Genomic DNA, 21320 nt, shown 5'->3' with positions numbered 1-21320 from the left:
AGGTTCCATGTTTCCGTGGTTGGAGGACGATGCTGGACACTGTGCCTCGAGTAGAGTTGCTGCCCCCACAGCTCCAACAATTCGCGTTCGATCCTGACCTCTGGGACTCTGTGTGGTGGAGTTTGCACATTCGTCCTGTGATCATGTAAGTTTCTTCCAGGATGGTCTGGTTTCCTCTCATATCCCAAAGATGTGTAGATTGGATGGTTAAATAGTTGCAGTAAAATGCCCTTAATATGCAAATGAATGGTAGAATCTGGAAGGAGTAAAAGGACCCAAGGGCAGATGTGCAGGAAATGGGAGGAAATACATGCCAGGGGTCCATCAATAATGGCAGAGAGAAAAGCCATGTTCTTGTATGTCTGCTCTCTCCACCGTCAGCCCCCATCCAGACAACAGTTTAAGAGTCCACTTGGTCCTCATCTTTCATCCAATCAGCTTTCTCATCCAGGATATCATCCTTTGCCATATATGCCAGCTCCGATAAGATTCTGTCACCAGTAACATTTTGCCTCCCCGTGTCTGCTTTTTACAGCAACTTTCTCTCCATGTCTCCCCAGTGCACTCACCCCCTCACCCTCCTCCAGTCCTTATGCACAGTTTTGACCCAAAGCATCAGCCCATCCCTTATATCTCCACAGATGCTGCTTTACCTCACTGTGACACTCACATCCACAGTATTTTGGGAACTTGGTGTTGAAGCATATCAACTCCTGTCTGAGCAATGTGGATCCGTTCCAATTTGCCTACTGCAGCAACAGGTCTACGCAAATGCCATCTCACTGGCTCTCCACAAAACCCTGGACAGCAAAGATGCATATATCAGGATGCTCTTTATTGACTATAATTCAGCACTCAACATCATCTTCCCCTCAAAACCAATCAGCAAACTCCAAGACACGGGCCTCAACACCCCACTGAACAATCCTGGATTTCCTCTTCTCCAGACCCCAGTCAGTGGAGATTGGAAAAAACATCTCCTCCACAATTTCCATCAGTACTCTTCACGGAGCTATGGTCTCAGTCCCTGCTCTACTTGGTTTACATCTATGACCATGTGGCTCGATACAATAACAACATCATATACAAATTCACTGATGATACCACCATCGTGGGCTGTATAAAAAGTGGTGATGACTCATTATATAGCACGGAGACTGAAAACTTGGGATTGCTAACAACATTTTCACCAAGACCAAGGCTTGACTTCACCAAGACTTTAGGAAAGGAAAACCAAAAGTGTACGATCTAGTGATCACTGGGGGATCAGAGGTGGAGAGAGGGAGCAAATTTAAAATCCTGGGGGCCACTACCTCTGAGGACCCATCATATTAATGCCAGTGTGAAGAAAGCACATCAGTGCTGCTACTTCCTCAGGAGTTTTCACTGGTTCGGTATGTCATTGAAAAACATTGCAAATTTCTACAGATATGTAGAGGAAAATGTGCTGACCGGCTGCATCACGGCCTAGTATGGGGATACCAGTACCTATGAACGGAAATCCCTTCAAAAGTTAATGGACACAGCCCAGTACATCAAAGGCAAAACTTCCTAGCATCAAGAACAGCTACAAGGAACGGAGAGCAGAAGCAATTATCAAGGAGCCACGTCACCCAGGACATAGTCTCATGCAGCAATCAGGAAGGAGGTAAAGGTGCCACAGGACTCCTACCTCCAGGTTCAGGAACAGTTGTTACTCCTCAACCATCAGATTTCTGAACAACAGACTCATTCAGAGGACTTATTTAAGGACTCGTACTTGGCTCATTTTTTATTACTGAATATGTATACTTCTGCATTTAGAGTCAGTTTGTTTACATTTCTTTCTTGCTTTGAGTACAGTTTACAGTTACCAGTAATTAGAAATTTTGCCTGGCCCACAGGTAAACAAATCTCAGGGTTGTATCTTGTGATGCCAAGTATGTACTCCGATAATAAATTTGAACATTGACCTTCTGAGTTTTTTGAGCAGTTTACTTTTTGCTTCAGATTTCTGCACCTGCAAGTCTCATGTCTTCACCAATATTGTAACTGCTGGTAATCTTAACCCTTCGTAAAAGTGAATGGACCTCAAAGTGCCTGCATAACGTTGAATCATACATTCTTGTGCATGCCCCCAAGGGTTTAACAATTTAAGCCCTGTCCGACATTTACTGTACCCACTAATTATTTAATTTCTTTATTTCTCTTTGAAGCTTATTGAAGTATATTCATTCGCCTCTGTTAGTGGCTTTGAACCAGAAGTTCAAAATGTAATTATCATTATGGAGGAAGCAAAACATGTTTTTGAGAAAATAATATAAATCATATTTTTATATTGTGCAGCCCAACTTACTTAAAAAAATATATATGTGATATTGATGCTCCGACAGAATATATGAACATTTTCAAATTTTAAAGCTAATTTAAATTTCCTGAAGCCCACTGTGAAAAAAGCTGAACTCATGCTTTTGAATTATTATTAATCTAAGATTCTCTGCATTATTTGTCCTGTCATTATTACTGACACTGTAAGAAAGAATAAATCAAAAGAAACAAATAGAATGTTCATTCCTTACTTTTAAAATGATAGAATCAGTCTGAAAACTGATTGAAATGCAGCTTCCAAGAAGCAATATGATGATGAACGACCTCAGCAGGATATGGTCCAGCAAATTGTGTAAAATATCTTGAGAGATTTTGTCTTCCACACTCCAATCATCCTAAAAATGGAAAACAATAAAATTTATGTTCAATTACTTCCACACCAAAAATCAATTAGAAATTGCTTCAGCCATCTGCATTACAAGTTTTGATAGAATTCAGAATCTTCGCAGGAGGTGAGGTACATATAAAATAGAATCAAATTAAGGAATCCTGCAAACGACTTGAATGTTGAAAATGCAGATTTGAAATGCAAAATCCTTTGCTGGAGCACATTTCAAATCAGAGGATATCTCACGTAGCCACATGGGCAGCAGCTACCAATTTAGGAACAGTAATATCTACCAAATAAGAATTAAATGAATGGTTTATATTGATTCAGTGAAATTGATTCAGAGGTAACTGCTGGTCAAGACTTACAACACAACAATTCTACTCTTCAAACTATTCCCTGAAAGCTCTCCCATCCACCTGAGTGTATGACTCGTTTCAGTTAATATCTCATCCAGAAGAGTCTACCTCTGATATGAGAGCATTAGAACACTGATGTAGAGAATTTAAGAAAAAAATAGCTGCAAATGGTGCAGAAATGAAATGAAGGCATGAAAATCTGGTCAGGCACCATTTATGTAATGGTAAATATTTCAGGTCAAAGACCCTTCATTAGAACTGGAAAAGAGATAAATGTTAGAGTTAAAATTGCAAAGAAGGAGAGGGGTGCCTTGAACAAAGGAAAGAGACAGAAATCACAAAGAGGAGGAGGAGGTTAGCCTCAAGTAGACAGATGCACTGTGTGACATTACAAGTATGATGTTCATTTTATGTGGGTACTTTTGGACTGATGCCTCTTTCATCCTCAGCCATTGCTTGAAACTAAATGGTAGAATGGACTGTTGCAGAATGGACTGCTCCATGGATTATCAGCCATTAGAACATAGTAAAACTACTTTCAGTTCTCGCATATACAGTAAAACACCTGGCATCTGACACATGGGGATTGTTAGATGCCAGATAAATGAATTTGCCAGAAGGTTGAGATTGCATCTTGCGTGATTGGCAAACTAATCGTGAGGTGCGCTAATTTTAAAATTACCTATTTTTTAATCAATTTATTTTCTGCATTTTTTTTTTGCAGGTTGCTTGAATTCCAGATAACAGGAGTTTTACTGTACCCACATTATCCCATGGTACCTTTGCCCATTGGATCCTTAAGAATGGAAGTCTGTGGTTGCTCAGTTGGTATATTGAAAGGTGAGATTGATTAGATTTTTGGGCACAAAGGATATGAGAGGATAAGAGTATTTAAACCAGAAAGGGAACAAGACCTAGCGTGGGCAATACAGCAAAGCGTCTAAATTTGTCATGAAAATCCAAGTAATTGTGCTACCCAAAACACTCTTTCCAAGAACGTAAAGATGAAACTATCTCTCTTTGAATCACAAGGCTCCATCATCTCTCTTATTTACTGGCGTAATGCAAAGATGGCAATTTCACTGATGTCCTCAGCACCAGATTGGAAAGACCTTAGAGGTGAATAAATTCACACTACCAAAGTGCCTCTGGCTCTCATCTGCAGCTACAGCCAGAGACATCTGGTGTATACACCTCTATTGTGAACATGACAAGTGCCCCATATAACCTACCTCTATCAGCAAGCTTCCCCCACCCCATCTGTTCTGCTATATCTTTCTTTGGTGTGGTGTTGGCTTTTGCCTGATTATGTGTTTGCAAAACAATTTGAGGTGTTTTACAGCATCAAATATAAGTAGTCATTAACTTAATATATGAATCCCTGAAAATAAGGTCCAGAAAGACAGAAGTAGATCACACATTGAGCCCAAGTTGTGCATTTCATTGAGAAACTTTGCATAAAACAGCAACAAAATTAAATGCATTCAAGACACTGGTTGTGTCACAGTTAAAATTAACCATATTGCACAGTATACAATGTAGTTTTGCCTAAATAAGAATTAAATGAATGCTTTATATTGATTCAGTGAAATTGATTCAAAGGTAACTACTGGTCAAGACTTACAACACAACAATTCTACTCTTCAAACTATCCCCTGAAAGCTCTCCTGTCCACCTGAGTATATTACTCGTTTCTGAAGGGAGACCAAGCTGATTGATGCTATTGATGATGGTTAGGTTGGAAACCAGCTGAGACAAGGGCACTCAAGTTCCCATGATTATTTTCACTTGAGAGCAGGCCAAGAGGAAATTTAATACAGTTAGTTTTATATGATGTAGATTTGGACAATTGAATATGAAAAGAATATTTATTCCCTCTCATTAAATTGTTTCTGACAGTTAAAATCTTCATTGATTAATTTGAGGATCAAGTTGAGAGATTTGTTATGCAGACTACTGTTGGATAAAAGGAATGCTCGAAGTCTAGAGGATTGCACCTTTTAAAACATTGGATAAATAATTGACAAACAGAGCCATGGATTTACTGCAGGAAATAAAATTAGCTTCAGATTGCTGCTGGAAAATGTAGAACAGACCCACGAGGCTTAGTGGCCTCTATGTGCTTACAAATGTCTGAAAATAACACCTTGGAATTACATGATGTGTTGATCAGCATACCGTGTATTTCAGCGTACAAGTCGAGTGGTGAAAACCAAAAAAAATCTCTCAAAAATGGGGGTCGACTTATAAGCCGGATATACTTTTGAGACCTTAAATTCAGTTCAAAATCCAATCTGCGTTGATCTGGTGTACAAGACGAACCTTGAAAAACCAAAAAATACCCGAACTGCAGCAGATTTTCATTGAAAAACAATAACACAATTAGCACCCTTCAAAATCACTCTCTGAAGCAAAGATGGCGGCAAGCACATCTATACTCTCACTGTTTAAACAGTCATCATAAGGGTCCCAGTCTATATCTGATGAAGTGGTTTCAGCTTCGTCGTCAGTTTCCCACAATAATCATCTGTCCATCAATTGCACAAGAGATACCGCACTTTTTAAAAGATTTTATCAGTCTCTAACTTTGTCTCATGCCTTGAGCACGAAGTTACAGAGCACATCAAATGATGTGCATTGCCCCAGCTTTTGTAAATGACTTTTCTGCATTTGACGTCCATGTATTCCATTCCTCACGCACATGGTTTTTGAATGGCTTGTTCAAGCAGACCTCGAGAGGTTGCAATATAGATGTCAAATCACCCGGGATAACTGCCATGTAAGTATTATGTAGTGCTAATCTACTTTTAGTGTTCTCAGTTAAGTGGCTACAAAACATATCCCAGACGTACAAGCTCTGTTCTTTGTGTAAACTGCCTGTTCCACACATTGTCTATCCACAGTTTTACACCATTTTCATCCATCCATCCTTTTTCATGAAAATGTACAAAACTACCTGCAGGGAATTTCATTTTCGATTTAATTTTGCATTTGAAGATTACCATGGGTCTTAACTTTGTTCTGTCGGCCATACCACAGTAAACCTGGTCCTTTCATGGATCTGGTCCTTTCATGGCCTCTACTTCTGGTTTGTACAGTTTTAATACCTTTTATTGCCTATCATGTCAAGATTCATGGGGGTTTCATCCATTTGTCAATGCAAACTGGTGTTTCTGCCAGTTCCATATAATAAACTGGTGAAAGCATACAACTTTATGATCAAGATCTTTTGGTAGTTTCTGTGCAATTGTTTTTTGTCGTAATACCAGATTTTTCCTGTTCATTAAACAATTGCACCAGCCTACTGTAGCTTCAAAGTCATCACTGAGGTCTAGGTGTGTCTTGGCCCACTGCAGTGCAAATGTTCTTATTGTGTTTTGGGTGGCTGTAGCAATCTTGCCTCTGTTCATGTACCCATTCTGCAACGTGATTTTCCAACTCTGGCCAACAAGTGATTCCTTTTCTCAAAGAACATTGCCTTTTTGGAATGTTTCTTAAAATCTCTTCCTTCTTCCTCCAATCTCTTACAAACTTCTCATCCACATCACATTCTCTTGCAGCAGCGCGGTTGTTGGTTTTCTTGGCCATTTCGTTCACTTTCAACTTAAAGCGCACTTCATATTTTCATTGCCTGCTGCGTTGTGTCAATGGATCCTCCATGCCAATGCCCAACAGATCAATCCATGTGGGGGTCATCGTAAATGCCGGTCAACATCCCATCTAATGGCATCGTGAACTTTGGGAGTCGATGTATACACCCGTCAACAGTGCACCTCTGGCAGCCAGAAAATTATGATCGACTTGTACACCGAATATACCATAAAACCCTTAAAATGAGGCTGGCGGTGGGGGTGGGGGTGGGGGAGGGGGTGGGGGGGGGATTATGTCAACTTATACGTCAGTTGACAGTTGACTTGTACAGCGAAATATACGTACTAACTTTCACATCTGTAAGAAATAGGTTAATGTCTGCTTAACTGTAATTTATATAGTTTTATTAATCTTTTATTAATCATCACAGTATCTTTAAAAATGGAGTTTGTATCTGTAATTGGGACCAATACTTGGTGGCTGTCAGATTCTACCTTGTTTATATTGTGGAACGTTCGATTGCCAACATACCTTTCCCTCTATGAAGTCATTGAAGTCTACTTTCAATTCTTTCTCAGTGATTTTTGGTACCTGAAATAGAAAAACAGAGAAATACAGTTAATTGTTAAAGATAATCATCATATGCTAAATGAAACAGTTAATGTTTTTAAAAAATTTGTTATACCAACTAATAATATATTGCAGAGGTAGCCACTTTTTAAAAAACTCTTCAGTATTAATTGAATTCCACTCATGTCTTCTGATTTCTAGCTTTTTTTATTTGAATGATAACAACCCTATCAGTGTATTTTTGGCAGAATGCCTAGAAACGTACAACTGTGTGAAATTCCCTGGATGTTTAGTGTAAAAGATATTTGTCAAGAAATTTTTAGCCTGCAGTTAGATGCACCAAAAGGACATTGTGGGGAATTTTGACAGTCTGCTCCAGTGCAGATTTTTCACACACATGCAACTCAGTTTTCCTTTGGTAACTGCAACAGTTTTCTCCATTTTGCAGCAGTAACTAATTTCAGGAGATCCATGTCTGACCTGAACCAAGTGGCGTCATACTTAATCCAACGACTGCCGAGGACTGTGCAGCTAAGGGAGAACTGATATGGAGATGAAGCTTGAGATCACATTGATGAACGGATGCTGGGGTAGAGGTGAGAACATTGTATACCAAAGTAGCTCAGAATGTCCCCACGGGCAAAAATGAAGTGCCACTGAGAGAAGGTAGTTTAGGAAGAACAAGGTTCCACTGCCACAACTGACTTATAACATGGCGCAAGTGGAAATGGCACACACACAATGGGCATAGGTCAGGACAGTTCAAAAGATGGGCAATGCAGCACGTTCCTTTGTCTTCAGTATCTTTGATGATCAAGAGACACTCAGTGTCTTCAGGACAATTAAAACACAGAAACGATGAACTACTAATTGGGATTGTTCAGAGGATATTAAGTTCAGGGTTACAATGATCCTTATCTCTACAGACACTGTCAAGATTGTATCTTTATGGTCTAGAAGTTCAATTGTATAAAGCATGTACTTTGTGTGCAGCACGCTTGGTTGGAGGTATAAAGCTGTATGTGAAGTGTAATCAGATCTACTAGCATTGATACTGCGTAACACAATATTGAATCACAAATGAATGAGAGCTTTGCCCCTGGAGGAAAATGTTTCCTCAGTAATGGTTGAAAAAGTTATGTCACCTTCTGCAAATAGAATATAGCTATGTACCTTACTGGCAATTACCTTTCATCAATGCTCTTTGCACAAGGTGACGACTTCCCATGCTTCTCTGTAGGTTTCTTTAACCCTTGGATGACTTCACACTCTCTCTCATTACTGTCCCATGCATTAATTCTTTTGACAGTATTTCTCAGAGCTGAAGGTGTGCTGACTGTATTGTGGCATGATCCACCAATGCTGTAGGTGGGGCAGTTAGTGCAATGCTATTACGGTGACCCAGGTTCAAATCCAGCACTATCTGTAAGGAGCTTGTCTGTTCTCCTTGTGTCTGTGTGGGTTTCCTCCGGGTGTTCTGTATCCTGCCACCCTTCATAATGTACGGGGGCTGAAGGCTAATTGGTGTATTTGGGCAACACGGTCTTGTGGGCTGGAAGGACTTGTTACCGTGTTGTATGTCTAAATAGCAAAAAAATAAAAAAATTAAAAATGTTCTCCCTGAGTTCAGAGCTGAAAGGAAAGGAGCTATGGACAATGCAATTCCTGATACGCATCATTCCCAAAACTAAAGAATATAAGAAATAAGAGCAGGAGTACGCCATTTGGCCCATCAAGGCTGCTCCACCATTCAATTAGATCTTGGCTGATCTGATGATAGGCTCATCTCCACCTACCTGCCATTTCCCTATATCCTTTAAATCCCTTACTATGTAGAAATCTATCCAACCTTGTCTTAAATATATTTACTGATGTTGCCCCCCCCGCCTCCTCCCCCCATGCCAATGCCACAGATTCAGCGCCCTCTGGTTAAAGCAGTTCCTCTTCATTTCTGTCCTAAATTTACTACCATGAATCTTGAGGCTATGTCCCCTAGTTCTGGTCTCCCCTACAAATGTAAACAATTTATCTACATCTATCTTATCTATGCCTTTCAGAATTTTATGTTTTTATAAGATCCCCTCTCATTCTTCTAAATTCCAGTGAATACAGTCACAGACAACTCAATCTTTCCTCATAGGCCAACCCCTTCATCCCTGGAATTAGTCTGGTGAACCTCCTCTGCACCACCTCCAAACCCAGTACATCCTTTCCTAAGTAAGAAGACCAGAACTGCATGCAGTAATCCAGATGTGGTCTCACCAGTACTTTATATTTTTGTGGCATAACCTCCCTGCTCCAAAATTCAATCCCTCCAGCAATGAAGGGCAACATTTCATTTAGTTTCTTGATAGTCTGCTGTACCCACAAACCAACTTTTTGCGATTCATGCTGCAACTGCTTCCCATTTAAATAATTATCCAAGCATCCATTCTTCCTTCCAAAGTGGATAAGCTCACACTTGCCAAAATTGTATTTCATCTGCCAAACCTTTGCCCACTCTCTTAACCTATCTACATCTCTCTGCAGACTCTCCATATCCTCTGCTCAATTTGCTTTTCCACTCAATTTAGATTCATCAACAAACTTAGATGCACTACATGCTGTTCCTCTTCCAGATCGTGTATATATAGTGTGAAAAGTTGTAGGCCTAGCACCGACCCCTGTGGCACCCCGCTCACTATGATCGCCAACCAGAAAAAAAGCCCCTGCAGCACCACCACTCTCTGGTTTCTATTGGTTAACCAATCCTCTATCCATGCTGATACACCACCCACAATTCCATGCATCCTCATCTTCTGATTAAGTCTTTTATGTGGCAGTTTATCGAATGCCGTTTTGAAATCCAGGTAAACAATGTTCACCTGCTCCCCTCTATCTACCAAGAACTCCAGTAAGTTTGTCAAACAGGTCCCGCCCTTGCTGAATCCATGCCGTGTCTGCCTGATGGATTCATTTCACTACAGATGCCTCACTTTTTTTACTTTAATGTTAGTTTCAAGCATTTTTCCATCTACAGATGTTAAACTAACCGATCTATAGTTCTCTGCCTTTTGCCTACATCCTCTTTTGAAAAGTGGTGTGACATTCACCATCTTCCAATCCACTGAGACCAGCCCAAAATCCAGAGAATTTTGGTAAATTATCACCAAAGCTTCGACTATACCTTCTCCCATTTCTTTCAGTACCCTGCGATGTATTCTATCAGGTCCAGGGGATTTATCTATCTTTAAAAGCTCAAGTTTTCTGAGTTCGGCCTCTTTAGTGGTAGCTATTACATCCAGGTTCTCACTTCCCATCACATTCATAACATCTATAACATCTGTCTTTGGCACTGTACCGTTACCTAAGGGAGCTCATTAACAGAATTTTAGAACTAATGCCAACACACATTGTTTTATGTTATGTCAGAAATGTCATTAGATAGATGATTGACGTTGTTTCAATGAAGGAAAAATGGTGCAGATTATTTTTAAGATCTGAAGGCTCCCTTTGAAGAAAAGGATACAAGGCAGCAGCAGTTGGATGAATTACTGATAATCTTCACTGCACTGAGCAGATCAAAGGAAGGCACAAAACTGTGAATAACGTGGTGTAACAGGCCACTGGCATTGAATGGTCTGTTTATATTCCTACATCACAGGAACCATGACCCATTGAAGTTGGAGGCATATCACTGGCCCACAGACATTTTCAGTAATATCACACCCTTGTTTATCAAGATTTGTCATTAAAAAAATTTTTTTTCCCGTGAGCAAGTTTTTTTCACTTTGCCGGCACATGGAAGTAAAGGTCCAGCAAAAACTCAGGATCTTAACAGCTCACTCACCAACTCACGGACAGTAGTGACGTGAGGGTTCATCAGTGCTGTGGCCCAAACACAAAGCCTCTCCCAGTGAAGGCCAGGAGAGAGGTGGATTCAAGGATAGGATGGAAGTCAGGATCAACTGACTATGAAGATCTTCTCAAGCACCAATCAATCCTCACCATGATCCTCTTAAACTTATGCTTATGCACAGTGGTCTTGTGATACTTTTGGCCAACCAGAAGAAAGTCGTGTCCCAAATAAAAATATAACAATGCCTTAGGGGCCGATGACATCTGCAGTGAATTCCTAAAACTTTTCCTCAAAGAACTTTAGTCACTAATTGTTATGTACATGACAGCAGTGATAAAGCTTATTCCAGATGGTGTTATATTTAAAATAATATTTTTAATTATTAATCAACAATTAAATAACACCTCTAATTTAAGTAACTTAACTAGATTTAGAACACTACAGCACAGAAATCAAGCCATTCAGCCCTTCTAGACTGTGCTGAAAACATCATACCTCTAGCCCCACTGACTTGCACCCACTCCATAACCCTCCAGACCACTCCTATTCATGTATTTATCCAATTTATTTTTAAAAGTTAAGAGTGAGTTTGCATTTACCAAGTCATATGGCAACTCGTTCCACACTCCCACTATTCTCTGTGAAAAGGTTCCCCTCTAAACCTTTCACCTTTCACCCTAAGTCCATGTCCTCTTTTATTTATCTCTCCAAATCTAAGTGGAATGTGCCTACTTGCATTTACTCTGTCTATACCTCTTGTAATTTTGTAAACCTCTATCAAATCTCCCCTCATTCTTCTACGCTCCAAGGAATAGAGTCCTAACCTGTTTAATCTTTCCCTGTAACTCAACATCCTAGTAAATCTTCTCTGCACTCTTACAATCTTACTAATATCCTTTCTGTAGTTTTGCGACCAGAATTACACACAATACTCCAAATTTGACCTTATCTATGTCTTATATAACCTCACTATAACATCCAAAATCCTGTACTCAATACTTTGATTTATGAAGGCCAAGATACCAAAAGCTTTCTTCATAATCTTGTCTACCACTGATGCCATTTTCAGGTAATTATGTATCTAAATTCCAAGATCCCTTTGTTCCTCCACATTCATCAGTGCCTATCATTTTTTATGTATATCCTAGCTTGGTTTGTCCTTCCAAAATGTAGCACCTCACACTTCTCTGCATTAAATTCCATCTGCCACCTTTTGGCCCATTTTTTCAGTTGGTCCAGATCCTTTTACAGGCTTTGGAAACCTTCCTCACTGTCCATAACGTCTCCATTCTTAGTGTCAGCAGCAAACTTGCTGATCCAATTGACCACATTATCATCCAGATCATTAATATAGACAACAATTGTGTCTGCACTGATCCCTGAGGCACATCACTAAACACAGGCTCCAGTCTGAGAAGCAATTTTTCATTACCATTCTCTGTCTTCTCCCATTCATTCAATTTCGAATCCAGTTTACCATCTTCTGAACTAGCCTCCCATGTGGGACCTCATCAAAAGTCCATGTAAACAACATCCACAGCCTTTCTTTCATCTACTTTCTTAGTAACCTCCTCGAAACATAATCTACCACACACAAAGCTATGCTGACTATCCTTAATGAGAGTTTAGCTGTCCAAATACTCGTATACCCGATCTGTCAGAATACCCTCCAATAATTTACCTACTATTGACATCAGGCTCACTGGCCTGTAAATTCCTGGTTTACTTTTGGAGCAACATGAGCTACCCTCCAATCCTCCGGCACCTCAGCCGTGGATAACGACATTTTAAATATTTCTGCCAGGGTCCCTTCAATTTCTACACTTGTCTCCCTCAAGGCCTGAGGGAATATCATGTCAGGCTTTGGGTATTTATCTATCTTTATTCGTTGTAAGGCAGCAAGCACCTCCTCCTCTGTATTTATCTACCTTTATTTGTTGTAAGGCAGCAAGTACCTCCTCCTCTGTGGTGTGCTGAGGTAGCAACAAGCAAGCACAAAACTCAAAAGACTGTACAACAGGCTTTATTCCAGTAAAAGTCTGAACACCAGTTCATGCCTTGGTAGCTTCCCCTGTGACTGGCTCAGGATGGGCCAGCTCAAGTTTATATTCAGATTTGCTGATTGACAGCCGGCCAGGTGGAATCAGCCCCTTAGGTGGTCTATTAAGGTCGGCAGATTGACAGTCGGCCAGGTGGTGTCAGCCCCTTAAGTGGTCTTCCTGCGGGTTAAAGAGATCACCCCCCTGAAGTAGTCTGGTGGTCGTATCACCACAATCTCTATATGTTCCATGACACTAGTGCTTGTTTCCTTTCTTTCCTTATACACCATGCTAGTTTTTTGAATAAATACTGATGCAAAAAAAAACTGCTTCAGATCTTCCCCCATCTCTTGAGGCTCACACTAGATGACCACTCTGATCTTCTAAGGGACCAATTTAGTCCCTTACTATCCTTTTACTCTTAACATCCTTGTAGAAACCCTTTGGGTTTACCTTCACATTATCTGCCAAAGCAACCTCGTGTCTTCTTTTTGACTTCCTGATTTCCTAAGTATTTTCTTACATTTTCTATACTCTTCTAGTACCTCATTTGCTCCTTGTTGCCTATACCTGCTATACACCTCCCTCTTCTTCTTGTTCCCCCTATGCCTGTTAACTTTGCCTTTAATCCTAATAGGAACATGCAAACTCTGCACTTTCAAAATTTTGCCTTTGAGGGGCATCCACTCTCTGAACACATTCTTGCCAGAAACAAATGATCTCAATCCACTCCTCCTAGGTACAATTACCTAACTTAAATTCTAACTATGTATGAATACATTGGTGTGTGTAGAATACCCCAAGCCACAGCATCTCAAGGCTCAATTCTGGGAAGGCATTCTGGGAAGGCAGTTCTAAGTTCAAAGTTCAGAAATTCGGGGATGACACGTGGGTTTGAGATTGATGCGGTACACATGCCTTAGATGAATGGTGTGACATGCAGGCCTTAAATGGTTGAAGCACACAGGCTTTAAATGGTTGAGACACACAGGTTTTAGGATGGTGGAGACACACAGGCCTTAAATGGTGAGACACACAGGCTTTAAGTGATTGACACACTCAGGCCTTAGATGAATGGTAAGACATGCAGAGTTTAAAATGGGTGAGGCCTTAGATGGTTGAGGCACACAAGCTTTAAATGGTTGAGACATGCAGGCCTTAAGTGATTGACACACTCAGGCCTTAGATGAATGGTAAGACATGCAGAGTTTAAAATGGGTGAGGCCTTAGATGGTTGAGGCACACAAGCTTTAAATGGTTGAGACATGCAGGCCTTAGATGAATTTAGTAGCTCCTGAAGTGGGTGAGACTGGGGGTGACAGAAGGTTCATTAACTCACAACACCCTGCTTGAGGTACTTCAGAGAAACATCCTTTTTAGACAAGTGCCTTCTTCAGAAATTAGAATCCTTTTCATGGGTCAGTTGAGTAGAGTGCAGTATTTCTTCTGCAACTTTAAAAAGTGATTCCCTCGTGACACATTTTTCCTTCTCCTCCCCTCTTGGCCTTCTGCAGGGACTGCTCCTTCTGTGATTTCCTTGTGCATTCATTGCTCCCCACCCATCACAACCCCGGCACCTTCCCCTATGCCCACACCTCTTCTTTCACTATGGCCTGGGACCCCAAACAGGCCTTTCAATTGAGGCATTACTTCACTTGTACATCCATAGGATTTATTTACTGCATCCAGTGCTCCCTTTGTGGCATTCTCTACATTGGAGAGACCAATCACAGACTGGGAGATCGCTTTGCTCAGGACTTCTGCTCCATTTGCAACCACAGTGACCTCCCAGTACCCAACCATTTCAATTCCGAGTCACACTCCCAGCCTCACATGTCTGTCCATGGCCTTATGCACCACCATGACCACCTACAGATTGGAGGAACATCTTATTTTCCATCTGGGCACCCTCCATCCCAATGGATTTAACATTGACTTGACAGTTTTCCACTAAACCTGCTTGCCTTTTCTTTCCCCTCCACGTTTCCTGGCTTTCCAGTTTTTCCACCCACCCAGTCCTCCCCCTCATTGCTGCTGCCCCCTCCCTCCTTTCTCCACCTATCACTTCCTGCTTTTGCCATCTCCTCCTCCTCCCCACCCGCCGCTCTTTTGTTCGGATGCCTGCTGGCATTTTCTCATACGATGGGGAAGGGCTCAAGCCCAAAACATCAGTTCTGTATCCTTACCTTTGCTGGATAAAGGACACCGTTTGACCTGTTGAGCTTCTCCAGCACTGAGTGCTTTTTTTAATTTCAACCATGGTGTCTGCAGAATTTTGTGATTTCCTTCAAGAATCTTTTATTGTCATATAATAAAACATGCAGCAGTACATGAAATTCCATTTAGTCTGTTGTATGTCAAAGATTTGCCAGCAGTAGAAATTGCCCAGAACAGTAAGAGAAAGAGAAGCAAAAGAGAGTCCCTTCAGATTAACTGTGGATTGTCTCCTCTGCTTCTCCATCTCAAATGGCAGTGGTCACCACGTTTACTGGTGCCCCGCGCCAGTCCTCTTGTTTCTCCAGCACCTGTAACCTCTTGAGGCTGTTGCCATCTTGGGTCCAGACCCCACAGTTGCAGGATTTTAAAATATAAACGCCATCAGCTCCTTTTACAGGTAGTTTAAAACCTGTACGGGCCATCAATGGAAACAGATTGGTAGGGCTGGGCGGTAGAACCCTGCAGAGGAGTGCTGTGTTTCTGCTCCCTGCTTTCCCCATGTCCGCACTGCGGAAGTGCTGTTGTTGCAGCAGCCATTTTATGTGCTTTAGTTCTGTAATTATTTTCCCTTTCAATTATTTACTCATTGTATGGTGCATGCCATTTTCAACCTGTGTCCACTATCCTTTCAGAGTACACCAGATTATTACAACTCTTTGAGTCACTTTAAGTTCTTTAGCCAACTGCTATAAATTTGCTTCTTGTGGCCACCAAATCTTTTACCACTGGAAATACGATCAAAATGTATGATTTTGAAATCTAGTAAATCCCTTCTCAACCCATTCCAGGCATCGATATTTCTGCATTAGACCACATTTTTCAAAAATTAATACTCATTTCTTTCAATTAAAGGCAGGAAATTCTGGAAATACCTAATGTCACCAGGAGTATCTGTGGAGAGGGAAACCAAGTTTATGATTCAGGCTGATGAACTGAACAAAGAAAAGTTAGAAATGAAATTAAATTGCAGAAAAATGGGATGAGTGGAGATAACGAACAGAAAGCCAGAGATAGGATGGGAACCAGGAGACTGAATGACTAAAGTGGAAAAGTGACAGCAGAGAGAGGATGATATAGGAGGGTTCATTCACATGATTTATCCTGAAGTATATTTGGAAGGTTGTACCTTCTTTAATAAACCCAAATATCTTATATCTTTATTGAAGAGCATTTTCAATTTTTTTCCAAGTTAAAAGGGTAGCTTCGGGTACCCACTCAGGCCCCAGCTACGACTGGCCTTTTGTGGGTGATGAGGAGTAATACATGCTGCAAGCCTACACAGACAAGGCTCCTCAGCTCTTCCTCGACTTCATTGATGACTACTTTGGTGCTGCTTCAAGCACCCAGGACTTTATCCACTTTGCTGCCAACTTACACCTCGACCTGTTTCACTTGATCCATCTCAACAACACTCTCTCCTTTCTCGATCTCTCTGCTTCCATCTCAGGAAACAAACTCTCGAAAGACATTTTCCACCCTTACCCACACATCCTCCATTATGAGCGTATCTGCCTTGGCCCCCCCACACCTGCCCCCACACTCAACAAGGACAGGATTCCCCTTGTCCTCACTAGTCTCTGCGTCCAAAATAACATCCTCGCCATGTCCGCCACCTACTACATGAACCACCACCAGATACATCTATCCCTCTCCTCCCCTCTCCACCTTCCACAGGGATGCTCCATCCATGACTCCCCTGTCCAACCCTCCCTCCCCATCAATTGCCCTCTTGACACCTACTCCTGTGACTGCAGAAAATGCTACACAACCACCAATCACCCTTCCAAGTGAAGCAACACTTTACTTGTGAATTTGCAGGTGCCATCTACTGTATCAGGTGATCCTGTTATGGTCTCCTCCACATCATGCGACAGGATGCAGACTAGGATGTCGCTTCATTCAGCACCATAGCTCTGATTGCCACATTAGTGTGGATCTCCCAGAATCACAATCAGAATTAGAATTTATTGTCATGAACAAGTCACGAAACTCGATGTTTTATGGCAGCGTTATAGAGCAAACATTCATATTATAACCATCTTACAACATTACTATCAATAAAAAAAATATAAAAATAGGAGTGGACAAAAAGTAAGGGAGTGTCTTTGATTATTCAGGAATCAGCGGGGAAGAAGTTGTGTCATTGAGTGCGCATCTTTAGGCTCCCCTGTACCTTTTTCCCCTGATGACAGCAGACTGAAGCCTGGGTGGTGGGGGTCATTGAGGATAGAGGCTGCTTTTTTAAGACACCGCCTCACGTAGATGTCCTCGATGGAGTGTCTGTGTTGTCACAGGCCAAGTTAACAACCCTCTAATGTATTTTTTCTTGTCCTGAGAGTTGGCGCCGCCATACCAGGCAGTGATGCAACCAGTCAGAATGCTCTCCATGGTACACCTGTAGAAATTTTTGAGTTTTTGGTGACACACCAAATCTCCTCAGACACCTCATAAAGTACAGCTGCTGGCGAGTCTTCTTTGTGATTCGACCAATGTGAAGGCTCCAAAACAGATCCTCGGAGATGTTGACCCTTTCCCCTACTGATCCGTCGATGAGGTCACCAATTTCAGTTCCATGCCTCATTCCCATGCTGACATGTCTATCCATGGTCTCATGCACTGCCAGACTGAAACCACCCACAAATTGGAGGAACATCTAATATTCTGTCTGGGCACCCTCCAACCAGATAGCATTAACCAGCTTCTCTGATTTCCCTAAGCCCCCAACCTCGTCTATCCCATCCCTTATCCCTATTTCTCCTTTTGTCTAGCTCTGTCTCTCTCTCTCTCTTCTCCTTTCCCATGGTCTCCTTCCCTCCAGCTCTGCATTCACAGAGCCACCCCTCCCCCATCAATTCTCACTTTTCCTCTCCTGGCCTCCTATCCACACCTTTCCCATGGTCTCCTTCCCTCCAGCTCTGCATTCACAGAGCCACCCCTCCCCCATCAATTCTCACCTTTTGCTGATTGGCCTGTCCTGCTCCCCCTGCCCTTTCTTCCCTCTCCCCAACCTTTTTATTCCAGTGTCTGCCTGCATTTATCTCATACCTTGAAACCTCAGGCCTGTAACTTCAGTTATACGTCTTTCCCCCCTCCCCCAACCCACAGACGTTGAGTTCCTTCAGCATTTTTGTGACTACTTTTTTTTCAATTTGTGGAGTCACTTTCAAAGATGTGTGTACACATTTCCAGGTTTCTGCTTCAGAAAGCCACTGTATACTGTACCATTCATTACATGGAGGCAGAAGTGACTGCAGATGCTGGAACATGGAGTAAAACAAAAATCGCTAGAGGAAATAAGTGGGAATGAAATTGTTGACATTTTCAGTCGAGACCCTGCATCAAATCTGAGAATGAAGTTGCTATAAAGAGGAGAGCAGGAGACACACATGAAAAATATATTTCATATTGCCTTTCATCATTCTTTCTCCCAAAATATATCGCTTCATACTCCAGTATATTTATTTCATCAATCATGTGTCTCTCCATTTCATTATGTCAATGTTACCCAATAACTAAACCTGATACTAATCTCTTCATGCAGTGCTGAGCTTTGTGTCATTTGCAGAGTTTGAAAGTATCTCCTGTATACACAGGTCCTGGTCATGAATATCCACCAAAAGGGGACTGTTTCTAATACTGAGCCTTCAGGACCACTGTAGAATTTCTTTCTCTAGTCTGGAAAAAATTCATTGTCAATGGCTTCTCTCTATTCCTAAATCAACTTTGTATCAATACACTCAAGAAAGAAATCAGGGAGGCTTACTTCATTACTTCTTTGTTTTTACACATCTATGTTGCATCAATATACCAAGTTGCTGTATTCAAAAGAAGACAATAGTAATCTAAATTTGCTCAGAGATCTAAAGGTGAGATTTTTAAACTTTGGAGCACTAGAGAAGTATTTCCAGAGCTTAGGACTCAATAGTATGGAAAGTGTCAGAGTGAATCAACCCAAGAAATAGGGCCAGTAGACCACAAGGCTAATTGAGTTTGAGCCTCCCTCTTTGAAGACATAAAATATTTTTAAAAATTCCACTATATAATTATTTGTCTCTGCCCCTGAAGATCCCCCCCCCTTGTATTCATTAATCTCTTCTCACACTTTTAAATGTTTATAGTCTTTAAAAAAAGACATTTGTTTATTTCTCACCTTCTACAGGTATTCCATCTTAATTTATTTAGCATTCTTGTCCAATTTTTAAAATCCCCAAACCTTAGTCTTGCATTTTTTGCAAGTTTCTTTCATGAATAATAATTGCTCTACTTTTCCAGTGGAGTTTTTAAACTCATCCAGGGAATGTATATTTTCTGAGAATTCTGTAATACTTCAAATTATACCTTTGTTTGTCTAGTCATATCTTTTAATCTAATTTTAGGGTACACTTCAGGGAACTCATTGCTCCAATTTCTCTCTTTCCTGGTTTTGATATAATGTTTTCACCTGAAATACTGACTGATTCTTTCTCCATAAATGTTGCCTGACCTGTTGCATCATCTAATTTCAGAGTCTACTTCAGTTATCTCATTCCGTCATATCTTCTAATCTTTGTTTAAATTAAGATCCTGATTTTGGACTCTTGATCATTCTCAAACTTAATCTGAAATTCTACAGACCATTTTTCTTGAGAATTCTGTAACATGATTGGTAATTATCCCCATCTTACAGACAAGTTTTATTTTCCAATACTTGGTTGATTCATCAATATAGTATTCTTGAAAACTGTTTTGAATGTTTCTCCATATTACATTTTCTAAGCTGCCACACTCACAACAGTAGAGTACTTCTTAAGGTCCTTCAAGCCAGGTACATTCATTGTCTTGCTGGGTGGTTTTCCGTGGCCCAGGCCTTGCTCTTGCTGATGCGCCACTCACTTCACCCTCTGTGTGAACATTCTATGTCTCTTGTGACATCACACTGCCTACCTGTGACACTAAATGATTCCAGGGAGCAGTAGAAGCAATTATTGTTCAAATTGGTATAATTGCAACAAGCAGCAATAATTTACATATAATTTAGACTTTAAATTATGGCTAGTTGCAAATAACTATGAGAAATAATGTGCTAATGCACATTTAATCAACTCGATGTTGATATTGCCAGTCTGTCCTGTCTTGAATTTCCTTGAGAAGAAGTGTGCTGCATTTTTTGGTCAGTTGAAGGCATTCCTACCATGTTGTGAGCCAGACATTTCTGAGATTTTGACTCCTTAGGTACGAAGGAACGACTAATCTCCCATGTCAGAATAATGTGTGATTTAGAGATTATATAGTGCCCTCCATAATGTTTGGGATGAAGACACCTTTTCCTTTATTTGCCCATGCTCCACAGTTTTAAATATGTAATCAAACAATTCACATGTAATTTAAGTACACATTCTAGATTTTATTCAATGTATTTGTATACATCTTGGTTTGACCATGTAGAAATTACAGTACATTTTATATATAGTTTAGTCCCCTCATAATGTTTGGGACATTTGGCTTCACAGGTGTTTGTGAGTATTCAGGTATGTTTAATTGGTTCATTGGTGCAGGAGTTGTGCCAAACTATGTTCTTGCCATCTTGGTCTCATCTGTCACAAGACCTTTTTCCAGAATTCTGTAGGCTCTTTTAAACACGCTGGCAAACTGTAATCGGGCCATCCTTTCTGTGGCTAACTAGCATTTTGTTTAAAAAAATATTTTTATTCATTTCAATAGCAATAAATTTGTACAGTACAATTATGGAATGTGCCACAGAAGAAATGATTTAAAAACCCTGCAAGCATCATTATACAAATGAATTCTAAAGCACAGCCGTAATAAAGAAAGAACATAATAAATTTAAACTTGGCAAAACCCCTAAACTGTACATTTATATTTGAAATATAGTAATCAATGAAAAAAAGCTCTTCAATCAAAATCCCTTCCATTTGATAACTCAGAAACTGACAATACAACATCGAGGTTTAGAACAGTCTTAAAACTTTAGGTGATAATAGTCCATAAAAGGGTGCCATGCCTTTGAAAAA

The 21320-nt window shown here is 40.7% G+C and overlaps 1 protein-coding gene across 1 annotated transcript in view; it reads right to left on the bottom strand.

Moving 5' to 3' along the window:
- Positions 1 to 20176, bottom strand: part of LOC138741910 (cation channel sperm-associated protein 4-like) — a 63768-nt gene extending 43592 nt beyond the window's left edge. The window contains exons 1-3 of the mRNA XM_069896139.1: positions 20079 to 20176; positions 7177 to 7236; positions 2559 to 2702 (exon numbers count right to left, since the gene is read on the bottom strand). Of these exons, the coding sequence (XP_069752240.1) occupies positions 2559 to 2702; positions 7177 to 7236; positions 20079 to 20123 (249 nt within the window). The 5' untranslated portion in view covers positions 20124 to 20176. The remainder of the gene's footprint in view (positions 1 to 2558; positions 2703 to 7176; positions 7237 to 20078) is intronic.
- Positions 20177 to 21320: the final 1144 nt, after the last annotated feature.

The sequence above is a fragment of the Narcine bancroftii genome, chromosome 8 (genome assembly GCF_036971445.1).
Source record: "Narcine bancroftii isolate sNarBan1 chromosome 8, sNarBan1.hap1, whole genome shotgun sequence".
Taxonomy (NCBI): Eukaryota; Metazoa; Chordata; class Chondrichthyes; order Torpediniformes; family Narcinidae; genus Narcine; species Narcine bancroftii.
This window is presented reverse-complemented; position numbering and strand designations above follow the sequence as displayed.